The 20,549-nt window shown below is 39.3% G+C and overlaps 1 protein-coding gene across 2 annotated transcripts in view; it reads right to left on the bottom strand.

Moving 5' to 3' along the window:
• Window positions 1-13,290: 13,290 nt before the first annotated feature.
• The window catches only part of LOC122668838 (gamma-tubulin complex component 4), a 58,255-nt gene continuing 50,996 nt past the window's right edge, over window positions 13,291-20,549 (bottom strand). For both annotated transcript variants that reach the window (XM_043865383.1, XM_043865384.1), the window contains 3 exons: window positions 17,066-17,219; window positions 13,890-14,012; window positions 13,291-13,776 (listed from right to left, as the gene is read on the bottom strand). In XM_043865383.1, coding sequence (XP_043721318.1) covers window positions 13,711-13,776; window positions 13,890-14,012; window positions 17,066-17,219 — 343 coding nt within the window. In that variant the 3' untranslated portion in view covers window positions 13,291-13,710. The remainder of the gene's footprint in view (window positions 13,777-13,889; window positions 14,013-17,065; window positions 17,220-20,549) is intronic.

Raw genomic sequence — 20,549 nt, 5'->3', positions numbered from 1 at the left:
AGCATAATACCTTGCAGCTTGTGATGCAGCAAAAGAAGGTGTTTGGCTGAAGAAATTCCTATCAGATTTGGAGGTAGTCCCTGATCTTGTCAAGGGCCCTATTCCCCTGTTATGTGACAACAGAGGGGCCATTGTACAAGCTAAGGAGCCTAAGGCTCATCAGAGGAACAAGCACGTGCAGCGAAAGTATCACCTCATCAGAGAGATTATTCAGCAGGGTGACGTGAGTATCTCCAAAGTGGACACAACTGAAAATGTGTCTGATGCCATGACAAAGGGTTTGTCACCAGGAGTGTTTGAGAAACACATGGAGGGCATGGGTTTAAAATGTATGGGGAATTGGCTTTGATGTACAAGTGAGAGACTGTTGGACAAGTGTGTGTCCATCAAACCCGGTTCGGTCCGGTTCAACCCGGTTCACCTTTGTATTGAACATTTATTCATTTTAGTTTAATACTGTCACATGCGATATAAATTTTTTGAGCATTATGTGTCCGTAAGTTATACTTAAAATGGTAGTCACGACTAGGGTTTGGGCTGGGCACCCTTATCATATGGTCGTCGCATTGGGTATGCCTAGACATGTGATGTCAGGGTACGAATGCAAGTGCTCACATGTTTAATGTGTGCATTGGCGAAGAATCTAATTTGTCGATTCCCTCATGTATTACTGCCAGATGTAGGAAGGGATAAACATGTGTCATCAACACCCTGTACCTGAGGGAACCCTGTCACTGCAAAGTGTGATCGCATTCTTTGGTTCATCAATGACTAAGACTCAAGTGAGTCAAAGTCGGTGTTCTGGGAATGCGTGAACACTTTGTGAGTGAAGGAGTTATCCAACACGGTCACCACTGCCCGATTGGGGAACACCAAGATAGAGACTGTCTGTGCATGGTCGGATCAGAATCTGGATCCAGTACCATTTTGGAAATGGTTTTGCAAAATTTATTTTACATAAAATGATACATTATTTATAGTTATTTCAAATAAAATGTTTTATCGAGTTTTGCGTGACCCGATCGGATGAACAGACGCTCTTATATGGACATGTACTATGGATTGGGGTTTGGCAGTACATGTGTACATGCCCTAGATTCCATAATGATGGTGTTGATTAGTGGGGGGTTGTATATGATAAATTGTGATCATATAGGGAGTTATTTGGAATTTGCTAATTTAATTGACTCTTTATTTAATTAATGGATTTGGTGCTAATTGTAATTATCCATTAATAATTAAATAAAGAATCTAATTAATACTTTCCCTATTAGATTTTGCTTCTTCACCTGTGTAGCACTTTGAGTTTAAACAGAACTGCCAGACTGAGAGAGAGAGAGAGTCAGACTCTCACTAAGGCTCTATTAAATCTATCTAGGATTTAATTAAACCCTATTATTATAAATAGGGGACCATAAAACGCAGAAGAGAGCAGCTCTCCACATTTTTGGAGCAGACACTCTCTCTCCTACATTTTTGGTTTCTCTCTCTCCCTCTTGTGATCTCTCTTCTTCTTCTTGCTTCTCTCACCTGTGTTTGAGAGTTAGGATTTGTGAAACCCTAGATCTGTGCTGAGGAGTTTGAGGGCATCTGGGATTGGCGTGTAGAACCTTGGTAGCACCATTAGAGGTTCAGATTTGTTTGCTTGGAGCGCTCATTAGAGGAAGAACCACTGTCTATTGGAGGAGCAACACTTGAGGCTCACTAGGTTAGCAGTTCTTTATTAGTTCCTTCTGTTCATTGATTATTAATATTTATGGGATGCGAAAGAAACTCGAATCGATTAATTTCCGCTGCGCATTCGAGTATGGGATGGATCCCCTTTGCCATGTGATGGACTAGAGACGAATTTCTCCGTCCCTATTGTGATAATTAATTTTATGGAATGCAATAGGGAAGGAGAAACCCTAATAGGGATGCACCAGGGTTCCCATGGACGACCATAGAAAATCCTAAAATTAAAATGGGGCACCCTTGGGACACCATGGGCTAACCCAGGGCGTGCAAAACCCTAAAGATAAATATCTTGGTCTCCCTAGGGAACCATGGTTTGATCCCTGGACCGTTTTTTGGCCATCAAAAAGATGATCTTTCATGGAGGTTAACTAGCATTTGATTGAAACATTTAGAACCACCAAGCGAAATAAGATAAAACGTATTCATTTGAGCTCAAAAGTATCTCAATCTATTCCCCGACAAAGTAGTGGTAGTGTTCTTTCCATAGAATTGTGCGCACAAATCAACCGTTCAAGCAAATTTGCCCCCTTTTCATTTGGGTTAGCCTATCATTAGCTAGTTCCTTCGGTTCTTTGTCAGATTTCCCTTTCAAACAAATCAAATACCGCCATCAACAAGGGGGAGAGGGGGGGGGGAGAGACTTGGTTAACACAAACATTTTATCAAACAGGTGGCAATGACAAATACCAGTATGTTACAATTCGAGTTTTGACTGCAGGTGGGTAAAAATGAAAACCAACCAATTTGGAGATTCTGACTTGGTAGGTTATTTTGGTTAACACAAACATTTTATCAAATAGGTGGCATGACATAGACTAGTATGATACAATTCAAGTTTTGACTGCAGGTGGGTAAAAATGAAAACCAACCAATTTGGAGATTCTGACTTGGTAGGTTATGTTGGTTAACACAAACATTTTATCAAACAGGTAGCATGACATATACCAGTATGTTACAATTCAAGTTATGACTGCTAGTGGGTACAAAATGAAAACCAACCAATTTGGAGATTCTGACTTGGTAAGTTATTTTGGTTAACACAAACATTTTATCAAACAGGTGGCATGACATAGTATGTTACAATTCGAGTTTTGACTGCAGGTGGGTAAAAATGAAAACCAACCAATTTGGAGATTCTGACTTGGTAGTTTATTTGACAGAACAAAACAGAGCAGAAAACAAACCGCCCTCGCCTAAAAATCTTATGCAGAAATCCAAAGGAAAGATCCAAAAATATAAAGTACGTAAAAAATAAGGGAAGGATTGAAAAAGGCCAAAGAACAAGTAATGAATGAGAATGAGATAGACCTTAAGAGCCTTCTCTTCTGTTGTTCTGAGCGTTCCTTAGAAGGGCCACTACATTTACCGTTAACCAGAACTGAGAAATCCCAATATCTTCCTTCCAAGTTTGAGTTTGAACTTTGGAACATCTAAGAACGTGTTTGGTTGCTTATATCTGTAGTTGTTACATCTACAAACTCATGAATCTTGATTTTTTTTACCGTTTGGTTGGTAAAACCGATTTACATCCTAAGATGCATCAAATCTTAAGATGCAGCATTTTACACTAAATAACTGAATCTTGAGATCTTAAGATTCAAGAAATTAAACCCTATCAAGGTGGGTCAGGTTACCCCGCCAGGCCGCCACTCTTCCTTCAATGGGCTTGGGCTTCTTTTGCCTGTTTTGAAATCAGAAGGGCTTAGTCTTGGGCTTGGGCTAGAATAGAAAGATACAATGTGGTGCAATGCAATTGGGGAGAGGGGCACTAGATAGTTGACCCTTGGTATCACGGACTCAAAACTCCTTTGTTCCCATTGTTACATTAGTCAGCTTTGGGGAGGGTATTGGGCTTATGAACGAGAATGATTTTTCCCCCTACTAGTTGCATCTTTTGGGGTTGTTGGATCGGACCTTGACATGTGCTATCAGAATGGGACTAAGATACATAGGAGATGTAGGCTGGGGGGGACTGCAATGTGGGTCTCATCTAGCCAAGGTCTGAAGGATTTAGCAATATACTCAATTTGGATCCTCTATAGTGTGAGTCTCACTTAGGGTTATGGGCCTTCATGGTCCCTCACCGATACGGGCGATACGATACCGATACTTAAAACCATGGGTACGTGAGGGTGTCAAAGATTGAGTGTGGACATTGAGCCCTCCTAGCATTTTACCCCTTTTTGGATTGTTGGGAATTCGACCAATGGGTAATCCGAATGAGGAAGGGTACATGCTCAATCATGAACCAGACTGTTTGTAATAAGCACATACCTTTAATGGTTGGAAGGGACCAGGTGATGATGCCAGTTTCTAGTTGATTTTCTCTCCCATGACACTCGACTGTTCATTCTATCTAACATCCTCTTCTCTTCACCAGATACAAGGCAACTCATCTTTCATAAGATGAGTTGCCCCCTTTTGACTGCCCAAGAGATGACTCTTCGGCTGTCCGCCAACCGATAAAGAGATGGTACCGAAGTAGTACCTCCTCTCATTCTATATCATGTATATTTATGGCAGAAAGTTCTCTGTCTGGGAGTGGCCTATGTCAGCACTCCCATGAGTGTATCTCTCTCCTCTTCAATTGAAAAAACACCTTTGCCCCATTGTTTTGAGAAGGAAAGAGATAAACACATGGGAGTGTTGCTGGCATAGGCCACACTCCCAGACAGAGAACTACTTCCCTATATTTATTTAGGAAGAGGTTCTCTTAATTCCGAAGGGAGGATATCCTAGCACTTCTCCCTGACTCTCTCTTCCTCACATGAAATGACCCCACTACCCTCTTATCTGCCCAATCATTCTGTCAACACATCAATAGTTCGACATACATCATTGGTGCACCCTCTATGATGCATTGACGCTTGCTCAGAGAGCCTCTTCCATTATAATGCTGGGGCATAAATGGGTTATCAACATTACTCGCAAGTCCGAATGAAAATTATGAGAGGAAGGAGGGTTTACATTAGATTGTGTTTGGTTTTGACCCTTGATACGTGGTGCAGATCTAGTATCAGTCGATTTGTATCAGTATCGATGGAGACCAATACCGATTCATGACCAATCCATATCAATTGAAGATGATGGAATATCAATATGCAGCGGAAATAAAACTTAATTTTCTAATCATATTAGAAATCAGGATAAGTCCATTTGTAGGAATAGGGATTTCCATTACAAATATCCATCACATGGAAGGGGAGAAATGGTTACCTTGAGTGTCACAAATGCAACACCTCTTAGGGATTGTAGCTTTTCTTCAACACCGCGGCAAAGGTACGCACACACTCTCTGACAACACTTGCCAAAGACTTAAAGTTCAACCCTAGAACTCAAAAGAGAGAAAAATGAAAAAGGGAATACATTTTCTGTTTTCCAAAGCTAAAGCCGAAGCCAAGCCCCCTTGTCTATGTTTAGAGAGAGTCTCATGAATTAGTCAAACCGTAATGCTACCTCATCAAGCACTAAGTTTTTTTTTTTTCTAATAAAACTATTAAAACGACATGTGGCATGAGGTGTCACCACCCTCTCTAATGAATTCGGCTTTAGCTCTAATACGACTTCTTAAGTCGGTTTCTAATCTCTTCTCTTCATTATCCTTTTACCTATATATATATATATATATATTTATATATATAGAAAAAGATATAGATAAAACAAAGATTTCTCAAACGTTTCGTCCTCATCTCCTTTTCCATAATATATATAAATAAACAATCATTAGTTAATCTCATTAATCAATCAAATTTTGATTTAATATTAATTAACTATTAAATCTCACTTTATAATTAATCGGTTAGTTGCACGTACAATCCTTCGCCGCTGGCATTGGAAAAAGGTATGATCCCAATGGAAAATCTACTATAGATGCCGATCAGCTAATGCCAACAATTCCAAATTAAAAGCATTCACCAATTTCCACATCAGATGTAGATATAACTCCTGTAGGTTTGTCAAAATATTATGCAGAGAATCTGAACTTTCGATTGGGTATCTCAAAATGTTCCAAAACATTTTGAAAAATAAATATTAATATATTATTAATATTTTAGAAAACCTTTATTAACATTTTACAAAATGTAACATCGGATCTGGATTTTCATCCAATCATGTCCAGATACCCTCTCTTGATATTCACCCAAAATGGGAGTGGATTCTTTGTTGAGCATCTCTTTTGTCCACAGATAAACACCATGAATCCAGTGCACCGATATATAATCTGAGGGACATCAACTATTGGTACACTAAAACCCATAATGTCTAACTGCAACGATAAGAACCTCTCAGATCTGGAGACCAATCAAAAAACTACCAATGAGAATCTTATCCTCAAACAATTGACAATATTCCATTCAAGATTCTCACGTGATCAAAATCAATATACACACAATATGTACACTCACACTTGTGTCCCTGAATCAACATTCATGAGCACACACAATATGTGATCATATTAACAGAATGCCCAATTCTGTACTAGTCATGAAAATATTTAAGGTGAAAACCTATGGACAACCACAGCCCGTTAATGTCATGCAATCATAATCATAAATAAACAATTCATTTATAAATTTTATGGACATATTTCCAATAGAAGATACAGAACAACAATAAAAATGTCCGAGTTTTTTAAGAATACAGTGGTATATATATCCGATCCAAACCGATACCGATTATTAAAACCCTGCTTATAATGTTATTTTTACTAAATAAAACATACTTCGGTGACATCTTCAGTGTTGATGCACACGCAGGAGAGAAAAGACCCACCAACTGAAGAATGTTTCAATTATTAGTTGCGGCTAATGCTTCCTTCATTTTGGGTAAAACGATGTAATCTACTGAAAGAGATTTTTTCTATAGAGAGGGAAGAAATGGGTTTCCTCTTGAGTAACAGAGGTAGCAAAGCTTGCTTACAGAGAACGAACAGATTGATGAGAAAAAGACAGTAGTGATGATGCATTTGAAGCTTTTGAACTTAGGGAAGTTTGATGAGACTTCCATCCATTATGAAAGCAAAAGCTACTCACTCCTTTACACTTAAAAGAAAGGAATTTTAGACTTCCAAGACCAATTTTTTTTACTCCTTATAGGGGCCATGGCCAAAGGAAAGGTATGTCACCCTTGACCCTCCACAGTGCTCTCTCTCTCTCTCTCTCTCTCACTCTACAGGGCAATCAAAGTGATTTTAAATCCCAACCCAGAATTTAATTCTGAGTAATATATATCTTCTTTCAGTGTTCAAGTTCTCCTCGACATGCGTTGCATTGCGTGTTGGGGTTGTATATGTTCTGATATTTCTGAGACTGAAATCTGAATTTTTTTCTGAAAATTCTGGATTCAGGTAAAACCCATGTCCTGCTTCTGTCAGGGACAGGGATAGGTCCATTGCTTTACCCTTTTAAACTGTCATTTGGTGCTTGGGACCTTCGCTTAGTTTGCTTCCTCGTCTTCACTTCTCCTCCTACGGGCTACGGTTTCTTTCTTTCTCTCCCCCGTAATCCCCGTTTCAATTCCCAATACCAATAACCCACCCTCCTGCAGTTCAGTCCAGTGCACCCATAAGAAACAACCAAATCCTTCACTCCTCTTCTCCCATTTCCATCCCCAGCTACTCTATCCTACTACAAGTCACCTATGACCTTAAAGTGCAAATGCAAGTGCAAGGACAAGAAGGAAAGTACAATTTGGGTAACAGAAAACCCACTCTTTTGACTCCCAAACAGGGCCAAACACAGTTCTCACTTCCCTGCTCTAACTAATTTCCAAGCAGAATTGCAGAGACCACAGCTTCACAGTCTCACTCTAACACACCAGGTCACTAGTGTTGGGCATTGACCTTCTTCAGCATTTTGGAAATAACACCCATGTGAGAGGTGAGTCACTGAATCGTCTTGGGTAGGTGAGTTCAGTTCCTTCTTGTGGTAGGAGATATGATCTGTCCAAGGAAGACTGAAAAAAGGTGTAAAATCCCAAACTGCAAAGACCAGAGACGAAAAATTAATATGAAACTACTTAATCTTACCATGAGATTCACAAGCATTACCAGAATTGTGTGGGAGCTGTACTGGAGCAGCAAAGCCTGAAGAGAGAGGGAGGGAGGGAGGGAGGTGAGGAACTCATGTTGGAGAAGGGGAGCACGTGCAATGTCTGAGAGTTTTGTGGCACTTTGCACGTGCCCTGCTTCTCCATCAAGGAGTTGCTCACCAAGTTCTGAACTAAAAGCCATGGTGGCCTTTGGTATCTATAACCATAATTCTGATGAGAAATGGAAGAAAGGAAAGGTGGGTAATGGGTTGGGGAAGAAGGGTTACTCTGTATTTATATTAGTAGAGAAACTGAAAAAGGGAGTGAAGATAACTGAGGGGAAGACTAAAGTGAAGACTGAAGAGTTGGGAAGGAATTAAAAGCGATGGATGGATAGATGGATGGATGGATGGATGGATGGATAGATGGATGGAGTCCTGAAGTGGGCTATCTTTAATTCAAAAGTAGTATCACTACTGAAGCAATCAAAGTAGTGTGTTGTAAGAGTTGAGTGACTTGAGTTGAGAAAACCATCCACTACTCCCCCTTTAGCCTTTGCTATTTGCTACAGAGAATTCATTCACGGAGGAAATTATAAAGCAATTAAGACATAGTAGTCAATCTTAAGCAATGGAAGATGAGAGCTGGATTGCTGATCCAAAGAAGGAATGACATTGTAGGACAGTAAATTAAAAAACCTTTAAACAAAGGCAAGGACAGATAGCCACCTATGAGAGGCCATGACCCATTAAAATTGCAGTGGCAACTAGCAAGAATCCCGGTGTGATGATTGAAAATTTGAGATGGACCACAAACAATAAACCCATCTGACTTTTTTCGTATACTTTGGGGGTAGGTTGAGGAGAAAGAGAGATAGTGTTGATTCTTGAAATTTGTGCAGTGGGGTCTCTCTGCATTTGATGATCAGATCAGTTGGTGAGCTAAGTTGGTTTTAAAAAAATTTCTTCTTTTTTTATCTGTTGCTCATTAATCTGTAGTTAAGGTAGTGTATATCAGATCTAGCCAGACTCAGGTGGTCGGTCGTAAGGATACAAATGGACAACCAAAACTACTCACTACACAGTTCTCAGTACCTTAGTTAGTAAGTTCGGGAACGGCAATTGAACGGGAACGGATACGTACGGCAATTAAACGGACTAGACGGTAATAATACTTTTTAAAAATTCGGCTTCATAAAACGCATACGGTAATAATACGATACGCGTTTAATATGTGTATAATACGGCATAGACGGCAATAATACTTTAAAAAAAACGGGCATATATTCATTATATAACATGCATTCACCACCTAATAAACAAAATAATATCATGATTTTATAAACTAAAATAAACACAATAATATAATATCTTATATTACATCTCTAAGATTAGCACTTAAAATATCAAAATATCAATAAAGTAGTCTCTAAACGATAAAATATCAATATAATAGTCTATTACATCTCATCAAACATAAAAAAAAGTAAGACATAATGTATTCTGGAACCATGAAAACCCCATAAAATAGTCTCTAATAGGAACAAGTCCCATAAAATAGTCTCTAACAATAACAAATCCTTCATGTCATAAAGAAGGAAACCATCAATCATTGATATCTAATGGTTCTTGTGTCTCAGAAGTTGAACCATGTGTGAAAGGAGTCTGTGAGAGATTGCGCAGCTGACTTAGAGTGCCACCATATGTTGGAGTTTGAATACTATCACTGTCTCGTGCATATTCTCCAATCCCAAGTTCTCTATGAAGCCAATCTGCATCATCTTCCATTCTTTCATACGAAATAGAGAAAGGGATACTAACCACAGTGGAAGAAGTTCTTCCGAAGAACAACAGTGGAAGAAGAAATAAACAAGGAGAAACGTCGCCGCTGCCGTCGCCGCTGCCGTCGCTGCTGCCGTCGCCTCTGTCGTCGCTGCTGCCGTCGCCTCTGCCGTCGCTGCTGCCGTCGCCGCTGCCGTCACTGCTGCCGTCGCCTCTGCCGTCGCTGCTGCCGTCGCCGCTGCCGTCGCCTATGCTGTTGCCGTCGAAGCTTTGACAATAGCAGGTGTTGAACGGAGATGGAGGGGGGCTGCCGCTGCTCTTGAGTCTTGCCTTCTAGGGTTGGACTTTGGAGTGAAAACGCAAATCACAAAAGAAGGGAAAGTGAAATCGTGAAAAAATTCTAATCTTTGGGGGGTTTTTTTTTTTTTTTTTTTTTTTTTTTTTTTAAACATTAGAGTAAAACTTAAAAAGTATAAAACGTATAATACCCGAATTATACGAGTATAATACGCGATCGGTTAAAAAACGCGTTTTTTTATAAAAATACGGGAAAGTGCGGGGACGGGAGTATTATTCGTTCAAAAATTCGGGTACGCGTATAATACGCGTATTATACGCGTACTTACTAACTAAGCTCAGTACTGCCCATGCTCACTATTAATGGATGATGGGACTATTTTGGAGCAGCTATAGCTATTAGCTTAACCCAAATACATCTCAAACTCACAATATAGAGAAGATGATTGAAGATGATAATGGTGGTGGTGAAGGTGGGAACTATGGAACATGGTGGTGGAACCATGGGAAGACCATTAAAAAGGTCATTGGGTTGGGGAGGAGTACTACTTTATATGAATTATGTAGTTTGGAACTTTTGTTTGGATTGATTCAACCAGAACTTACGTGGGTGTAGTGCGTTTGGGGGGGTGGGAGGGGTTGCGTGTTGGGCGCAAGTTTTTGATGAAAGTTGCTGTGGACTCTGCCCTGTGGGTGTGTTGTTTTGGACTTTTAGGGAAGCCCCCCTGTGTCTCTTCTCATGTTGATATGATTCTTTTTCTCAGTCTTTACTCTTCATCTCTCTCTCAACAATTTCCCCAAAATTTATGATAGTTAGGCTCTCCAATGCATCTGTATAATGGGTTTATACACAAGAAATTCAGGGGATATCCATTGATCTTGATCGTTGAATTAGCAGCTTAGGAAACTCATTGAGGCCAATATCAAACACCTGTACATTATTAACAACAGAGACCTGCAGATTGAGGAGGGATTGGTGGGCCATGAAAGAGTGTGAAAGGGGGAGAGGGAGAACGTAAGGAGTCGTCACCCATGTCTTGTTGGGGGAGAACATTGATTCTGGATGAGGTCAAAACCGATCCAATCAATAGATTTTCCTCCCTCTTTTCTCTCTTATCTGTAAAAAGAGAAAGGAGAGAAAGCAAAGAAGAAAATGAGAAAGAGAGAAGAAGAAACTAAAGATTTTTGGGTGGGAAGAAAGAGGAGGGATGATGACGATGATGATGTAGTGATTCCAGAGTTGGCGTGTGCAAGTCTTGCCGTGGTCGCCAATCTCTATTGCCATCAATATGGGGGGCCTTTAAAATGGCTTTATTTATGTAACTTTGATTCTAATTTCTTGAAACTTTATGGGAAGTGATGGGAATGGGATAGGCATACTGCGTACACTCCAGCCTTTAGTAGCCCCCCCTCACTGATTTGTTCATTTTTTATTACTATTTTATAATTATTTGCAACTGATCCCACCTTTATTTGTCTACGTGGACCAGGTATACCATGGGTCCATGTAAGACCTCACAACCCACAGGAATCACGAAAGACTGAGACCCATGAGAATCATGAAGCCATTTTCATGCTAAGTGGCACCAAGGGGTATGACAGAATCGAACTCAGAATCTCTGCTTCCTTAGGCATTGTCCCTTGCAACTGAGCGAATCGTTATCTTCGCTCGTTACTGCACGTTGCAGTAATGCATCGTGTGGTTGCTGCAGAGGCCATGTGCACCATGTGGGGTCCGCTGTGCCATATGGCCTCTTTAACACCGCACGATGCAATACTGCACTGTGCAGTAATAGGAGAGGATAAAAATTCGCCACTAAACTACCCTTGGGGTTTCAGATTGTGAAATTTCTTACAATAGAAACAAGGATAGACAATTCCGAACCCTCTATTATAAAAACTTTGAAAATTCATTACATAAAGAATCTTATACGATGGTATCCGATAGCCTATGTGGGGTTAGTAATTTCTCTTCGAGGCTATGTCCATTCCAAATCTCCATCCGCATTTGCTACGCTACTTGTTTACCCTTATAAAAGGGGTATTCCTTCACCATAGGCATTAATGGAGTGGGCTGAAAATCATAATGAGGATAAGGGGATTTTCAAACTTTCATCTTATAGGAAAAATATTAATGACCATCCAATAGGGGTTTCTTTCACCCCACGGTGATGGAAAATTTTCTCCTACTTGAAATGTGACTTAAGTTCAAAAGATTTTGATTTTGCAAAACCCAAATTTCCACGCCACTTGATGTATGAAATTGACTTTTATGTTTACTAGACAGACCAAGAACCCATGATGAGGCTTAAGTGGGAGGTTGTGACCTTTGGAAGTTTGAACCTATAGCCCATTTCATTTACCAAAGCCTTCACGAAATTAAAAACCCTGATGAAACTTTGAAGTTTAGTTGAAGAACAAGAAAGAAGGCACTAACTTATTGACATTTTTTTTTTGGTGGGTACAAATTTGACTCCAGTCATTCCCATTTTGTGAAATGTGGGCCACTTTCTAGCATGAGGAAAACAAAATAAAATATATTTCTTCAAACCAAACATATGAAAGTGCATCAAGGATAAAATAAGATATTATTATCCCAAAAAAAAAAAAAAAAGACAAATAAGCTATAGAGGGTTCCCATACAGCCAGTGTAAGAGGAATCTTTCATGCCACACCAATGGCAATGTATACAGGATGGTATCATCATAGGGAGCCAACAATGATAAAAGAGATTAAATTGTTTTTAAAAAAATTTGTGAAAAAGGTATATTAAGCAAACAATGTTCTGTGCTTTTGGTAAAAGAACACCCCCTCCCCGCGTACCGGAAGCTAGCATGATCTCCTTACCCCTCCTATATGATGTGTCATTCCACACCCCATTAGTGCCGGCTGCTAGCTTACCGTATGCAAGCGGTGTGCCCTCTACCTGTGTTTCTTTATGGACCCAAAGGTAGGCAGCCACTCCTACAGACATCTCCCATCATTTGAGCAGGACCTGAAGAGTCAAGACTAGGATCACTGAGACCTGCTTCCATTGTAAAACAGCCATTTTAAATGAAAGGTTCCAGTCATGTGATTATTATAGCAAATTACCAATTAATCTACCACTATTTATGTGGTTAAACTGTTTTCACCAATACATTTCCATTTTAATATTCCTTAAGCTCTGGTTTCTCTCAAACAGCAAATTTTTTTGGGGGCTTCGGCTTCTGTAATTCCTCGACGACTAAACTGTCCCAACTTTGCTATGGTGGCTAAAAATGTCATTAAGACCTCAATACATGAGAGAGAATTGAATAAAATTAGTAACTTTAGTCAGAATGGAAAAGGCTAGGAATAAAAGAAATTGGGTTCAGCAATACAGCAAAGAAAATAAATACAAGAACAATGATTCCTATAATCAGCCAATGTCATCAACTGAGTTATGCATATCATCTGCCCAAGCATCTCAAGCTTGACTAGTTCCCAATAAGACAGACCTAGCAGCTCGATTTACAGACATCCACCCAAATATCTCTTTTTTTGTATTTTTTTCCCTGCCACTTTTCAATTTTCATTGGCAAGTCTTTTAGTAAGCCAAATTGCATTACAAACTCGCTGTACAACTGACATGGCTAAAACTGAACACCATTACTCTAACATCCATATCACCCTTGTAAAAAATAAATATAAAAAAAATCTTAGACACACGCTCCATGTCAGAACCCAAAGCACCGCCAGGGTACTAATCATCCCCATTGTGGAAGAAATGGAAGAATTTTGATCATCCTCTGACACACTTGCAACAAATAAACAGCCATGAATTGCCACCAACAGCCAACCTAGTGATGCATCATCCCAGCTCTTAAAAATGCAAGTACTCATATTACTGATGAATGAGGGGAAGTGTTGGACGGGATCTAACAACATTCAGAACTCCTCTCGCAGTAGTCTGTTGATTAAGAGGAGCAATTTAGTTTTACTAGAACAAAAGCTAAAGTTTTTCATCCCCAAAAAAATGAAGGCTAAAGTTAGAAGCATCAGAAGTCAAAAGTAAAGAATTACCTCAAAGAAGGAATTGAAGTTCAGGCGCAAGAGAAAACGTCTCAGAAATGGGGCCCGCTGACTCCCAGCAAGTCTACTACTGCGAAGTATGGTGTACAAGGAATTGGATTTCTTGTTGAACTCCTGAAAAGGGCACACAAAACATTACAATCTGTGGGCAAAAAAATTAACCTACTAGAGGCATATAATTGTCCTCTTGTAACGTAAAGGCCACAAGAAGCAGAGGCTGAGGATCTCAGATGCATCTACAGAACAAGAAAGAGCTCCAGTTGTGTGGTTTGGAATTTATAGTTATCAGAATAAAAACCCTGCATTAGTAAATCCTAGTATTTCAAACATTGTTTTAATACATCATACAAGTTAAAGAAGAAAAAAAAAAAAGGGGAAGGGAAAACAAAACTCTAAAAAAAAGTACTAATTTACGTAAGAAAATATAGAAGAAAAAAGTATTTCTTGTTTTTATTGAGAAAATTACTCTCCCCTACCCTCGATTATGCCTTAATGACAGTCCCTTCCCCTGCATATTTAATAATTACTCTCCCCTCCCCTAGAATCAAAAGATTCTATCAACCGTACCCATTCCGTGAAAAAACACTGTTAAGTGATGACATCACCCTTAATATATTCATTTAAACCCCAAAATGCCCTTATGTAATGTGATATTCCAATATTATCCCTGAACCAGGGGAAAGCAGTTACAGCACCATCTTCTTCTTCGTTCAGTTTTCTTCCAAAAAAAAAGAGAGAGAGGGAGGGAGGGAGAGAAAGAAAGAGGGATAGAAACAAAGGGGTTTGAGAATCCTGTGATACAGCTAATCTGGTTAAGTGAAGGTCTATAAAAGCCTCCTACGGTCTCTAGACAATGCATGACTTTACAAAATGAGGATGCAATTACAACATGCATTGTGTGTTCCTAAGTGCACACGAACGTCTTCCGTCAATATTCTTTGCTTGAGTTCTTCAAGAGGTACATTCTTCAACACTTGTTTCTTCAAGTCTTGTCTTGAGCTACTCTTTCTTTGGAGCTTGGCAATTCTGTCTTATTCAAATACTTAAGCAAAACATTAATGTTCTTTCATGTGTTTGTTATCATCGAACATTCATAGGAGAGAGGGAAAGGAGAAGTGTTTTCCCAACATGCGGCGCAGCCAAAGGGCCTCTGTAGGCCAAAACGGACTGCGGGGCCGCAGCTACCGCGGCGTTGTGGTAGCTACCGATACCCTAGACCCTAAATCCTAAACCCTATACATTGACAAAGGTCAGGACTGATTAAGCTGCAGTCCTAACCTTTGTCATTTTTCTCCATTTTAGAACATTTTAATATTATGTGATCTGCGTTCCTCTACTACTCAATTGGTCCTTGGTTCCTCAACTGCTCAATTGATCATCCCTTTCAAGGTCATCCCTTTCAATAGTCTTTGGTCCTCCACTTGGCCTTAGCCTATTGCCTCCATAGCCTATTGAGTTCCTACCCCAAGCTTCAAGATCACAGCTTAGAGTCATCAAACCTGGTGATTTCGGTGCTTGACAATGAAGTGTCGCTTACAAAGAGACAAGAGAAGCCACCACAAGGGACGATACTTGCTCCACGCACAATTCTTCTGAGTCACAAAAGGGAAACCTCCACATCTCCGGTTTTTTATTTACTTTCAATTAGGTAGGTAATTCTTCCCTTTGTATTTTAATAGAGTTTTATTGCTTATTTTGTATCACTTGTTTTGCATAAAATAAAAAATACCCCCCAAAAGTCCTCATTCAAACAAAATCTCACATCTCAATGTGCTTTCAGCTCAAAAATTACAATTTGAGACTATGTGCAGTGTTTTTGGGAAGAAAAGAAAAAAAGAAGGAAAGGAGAACAAAGAAAAGACCTCAGATAGGAGCTAATCAGCTGATGAAAATTCATATCTATCTCTCTCGCCCCTTTCTCTAAAGGGTTCTGGTGCCTCGATTTCTGCAAGCTCACCTACTCTTTCCTCTGTTGTTTCCATCAATGGGTCAATCCCATGCCCCCCAACTGCAACTAGTTGACCTACTTCCTCCTGCCACCACTAGAAATACAATGATACGAACTGGTTTATCTGTCAACAAAAGCTCCTCATAGTACATTTGACCTATGAATATGTTCGTAATACAGATGACTTTTCTTCCATTTTTTATTTTTAGGAATCATGCACACGTGGCTTCTCCCCCCAGCCCCTCTTGAGCCCCAAAATACAAGACTTGTACTAATCACTCTAGGTACTCTTAATATCCTGTGCCTAGTTCCCTAAATTTGAGACAAAATCAGAACAATTCCTATAGTTTATTTTATGGTAATGCATTTTGCCAACGGAGGTTCAAATGCATATGTTAATTGGCCCCTCTTCAGATGGTACAGTCTTTCAGAATGATGAACCTCCAATATGGATGTTATCTTTCACAACTAATATGACTCATCCACCAATGCAACACATGCATACTTAATGCAACACTCTAGAGTAGCGACAATGCCCTACATATTTAATTTTCTCAATGTCAAAAAAATAGTCTAGAACTTGGGAAAACCGCATCTCCACGGTGATTTGGAAGTCCTAAAAATTGGACAAAACCAGTCTTAACCTGCATATTCACCCTGGTAGAAGCGGCTCGGCCTAGAATTCTCACTAGAGACTAACAGAGCAGCTGATGTGCAAAAACAAAAGGGCTTACCAATCATATGAAAAATTGACCTTGTGGTTTGAACTTCACTGGAAAAAATACCAATTACTAAAGACAGTCCTTAATACAAGGATACGAACTGGTTGAAACATCCAAATTTGTCATAGTCTGGCTCACTACTGGAAGATCCTGATACAATCACACAACAATCATGCATCCGGAACCATAGGATGATGATTAATACTACAGAAATAACTCACAATCAATTGTCATTGCCTGTAGTCCCATAATTCCATATTGTCTACACTACAGTATATAGGGATCATTGTCACAAGGCAGAAGCAGCAATGGATGGTATATCAGTTGATATAGCCAATAGACTGTATTCAGTACTTAACACAATGTGGATTGCCCAAAATAGCCCTCAGATGTTTCTGGTTTCATGATTGAGCCCATTATGGTAATCCTATGTAATCATCACCGAAGACTGGACTACACAGATGAATCATCTACACCAAAAGACAGTCTTAACATACCTCAGTTATATGTTCCAGTTCAAGTGCAGTTGAACTGCTTTCAGTATTTTCAAGATTCCAGCAGAACTGCAGGCAAAGTTTCATTATACTGTCCAGTATTCTTGAGACAGAACCAATGTCCAAGAAAGATTGTGAAATCAACGCTGACAAGTATCTGCATATAATGTCCAAAAAATTGTAAGTGTAAGCATTCACAATCAACACCAGAACAGTATATTGCTTGTATCCGATAAATATCGCATAAGTATCGCAGTAGATTGTTGTTGGAAACATTCACAAGAGTCAAAGAAAAATGCCACATAATTTACCAATGCTTCATTAATTGAACTGAAACCGAAGTTCAGTTATTTGAAACCAATACCAGACTAGAATGTGGGACGCTTCAATAATTGAACTGAAACCGAAGTTCAGTTATTTGAAACCAATACCAGACTAGAATGTGGGACAGTCAACTGGCCACGCTTTCAGGTCAGTCTGGCAACAAATGTGAATTGTTCCAAAAAATAACCAAATATAATCCATCCAGTTTTTCTAACAAACTTCTTAACCTAGACAGATGAAACATTTCAGTTGGTTTCATTCATAGTTTTCAAGGAGTCGCCTAGGCATCCAAGCACCTTGGTCGCCTTGCGTTTGGACCCCCTCCAACGCCTTGGGTCGGCTAGACACCATGACAATTATGTATTCATTTATATTTATTTATCAACTGAAATTGTTTTTTATAGAAAATTAAGTTGTTTACAACTCATCATCTAGCCCATTGATTGACAGGCTTTATTAGTTAGCCTATTGTTTATAGAGGCAATCACATTTTCAAGGTCTTTGAAACTTGACTTTCCTTGGATTGTAATTATTTTGGCAACTTCAAAACTCTGAAAACTCCACCTTCCTTATTAGGAAATTATATTTACAGTAAATACGAGACAGAGAGCAAAAAAGAGAGATTTTTTAGTATAGTAATTGGGGGAAATCTCTATTACGCGGCACCATTTAGGGAGGGCTTCCTAAACAGTCCACAATGTTTAAGCCACAAGATGGCTGACCTTGATGAATCGAACCATTGCCTATATAGAACAACAATTAGGTAGTCTACTTGTCAGCTTTCATGGCCTACCTCAGCTCTAGGGCCCACCATCTAGCTAATTTTCTTTCATGCATTTTAAGTCATCAAATCAAGATCAGATCAATTGATTGCTGATGTGGCAATTTTGCTTTTGGATAGATAGAAAACTGTGGATTGGCCATCTGTAATGTTTCAAGGCCAAGATCAAACATATGACCCCTCATATATTGGATCTTTTCCCTAAATTTTTAATTCCTGACCAAGATTAACTCACTGATTGTGGCATGTGGTGTAATGCTTTTGGGCTGAAACTTTAATGTAGAGCTGGATAATGAAGGACTTAGCCACAGGCCGGATCTTCTTGAACAAAGTTTTTGAAGCTGCAATTGAAGTTGAATGATCTCGTGAAGAATTAAGTTGAACTCCCCAATAGAAGAAGCCAATCAATAGAGAGAAAACAGATCGAACAACTTTTAGGGTTTTGGGAAACGCTAATTTTCTCTCAAATCAATGATGGGGTTGGCCCCTGTTCTGAATTTCCAGCAGCTGGTGTAGATCTTCAATAGCAACAATTTTAGATGATTAATGGAGAAGAATAACCAGCAGTAATGCAGCAACTTGTTGTCAACTCAATTCACATAATAAAGGATGGAAGGGGGATCGATTAGAATGATGGAAGGGGATGGGGAAGGGAATGGGCGTCTCACCCTAGGTCTCTCACCTATCTTATCTCAGAATTTTCACAAAGGCTCAAGCCAATATTTCATTAATCAAATTCGTTTACAATGCTGGCCTTCCATACAAACTTAAATAGAAGACTCAAAAATAGACTTAGACACTAAAAAGGAAAGGCCTAATACAATCCTTAACTAAGTTATCCTAAATTGGCTAGGAAAGTAAAATAATAAAGAAAACAGACTCAAAATAGGACTCTAACTAAAATAATGAAGTAAATCCCGTTTTCCTACTTTCTACCCATATTTTAGGCTTATAAAATTAGTCAATTACAAAATAAACACAGAGAATCAAAGGCCCAATACATACACCCAAGGCTTATTTCCATTAAACTAAGCCCTCTAAGTGACTTATCTGCATCAAGACTCCCTTGCTTGAAAAAAAAAATTCGACCTCGAATTTTGCAAAATGGAGAAATCAACTGTGTGGTGAACATCCGTATTCAAACCATAACAGTACTCAGGCAGCTCGTGGATGTTAGGAATGTAGTCTTCAAGGCATGGAACTTTCTCTTCAAAGAATCTGGTAGCATGACGAACTCTATGTGCCCGACTTCAAAATCAGTAATAATGTCCATGGGGTCTTTTGCAATTGTGTCTTCAACCTTCTCTCCTTCAAACTCTAACTCTTTAAGTTCTTCTTTGTCGCTCATAGTCTTATCAATGGTTTCTTCAACCACCTCATCAACTGTGGTACCAAGTTCCACATCGTCCATTGCCTCAACTTTACTTGCTTCAAATTCTTCAATGTAAGCCTCGAAATTCGAAACATCAAGGACTGACTCTTCCTTGACTACAAAAATTTCTGGAATATCTTAACATTAACCTCAGCTTCATGTTCTGGTTCTTTGATTGGAGGTTCCTTCCCTTGTTGCTCTTCCTTCCATCTTCAAAATTTCAACGACTTCCACGGTAGCATCCGTTAGAGGTGGAAGGCAGTGGGAATCAAATGTGGCTTTACACGTTTGCTCAAAAGAGGCCATTTGGTCTTTTAGTTCCTTCATGCTCTTCAAGTGTAAATACCTTCTGGTGGTAATCTTGTTGAAGAGAGAGCTTTCTCCGCATATATTCTGGTAAGTACTTGTTCTTCAACTCGTGCTTCATCTCTTCCCAAGTCCTATGTTCATGTTTTCTAACTCTGAGTCTCTCTTCATGGGATTTCCACAATTGTTTTGCATAACCAGTCAATCGGAAGTAAACAAACCTAAGCTTCTGCGCCTCTGTTGGGTTGTACCAGTCAAAATATTCCTTTAGAGAATTCAACCAATCAAGGAATAGGAATGGATCCCTCTGTCCAGCAAAGTAAGGAACTTCTGGCTTCATCTTCCTTGTATTAACATCAACCCTCGGAGGTGATAGGCTCTAATACCAAATAATGCAGAGCTGGATCACGAAGGACCTAGCCCCAGGCAAGATCTTCTTGAACAAAGTTTAATGCTGATTTGGTCTGTTGAAGCTGTAATTGAAGTTGAATGATCTCGTGAAGAATTACGTTAACTGTCAAGGGTGATGTGGACATGACTACAAAATTTGGGATTCAAACAACATGCCAGGTGGCAGATTTTTAGGGCTGTTTAGAGAAGGCTTCCTAAAGGGACAGTACAAAAAATGTCCCCAATTGTTCATGTCACTGGGTTGAATTGGATCTTCAGGTCAGGTTTTAAAATTAAGCAGAATTTTTTATCAC

Source organism: Telopea speciosissima, chromosome 7 (assembly GCF_018873765.1).
Source record: "Telopea speciosissima isolate NSW1024214 ecotype Mountain lineage chromosome 7, Tspe_v1, whole genome shotgun sequence".
Lineage (NCBI taxonomy): Eukaryota > Viridiplantae > Streptophyta > Magnoliopsida > Proteales > Proteaceae > Telopea > Telopea speciosissima.
Note: the sequence above shows the minus strand (reverse complement) of the source record. Positions and strands in the feature narration are given on the sequence as shown.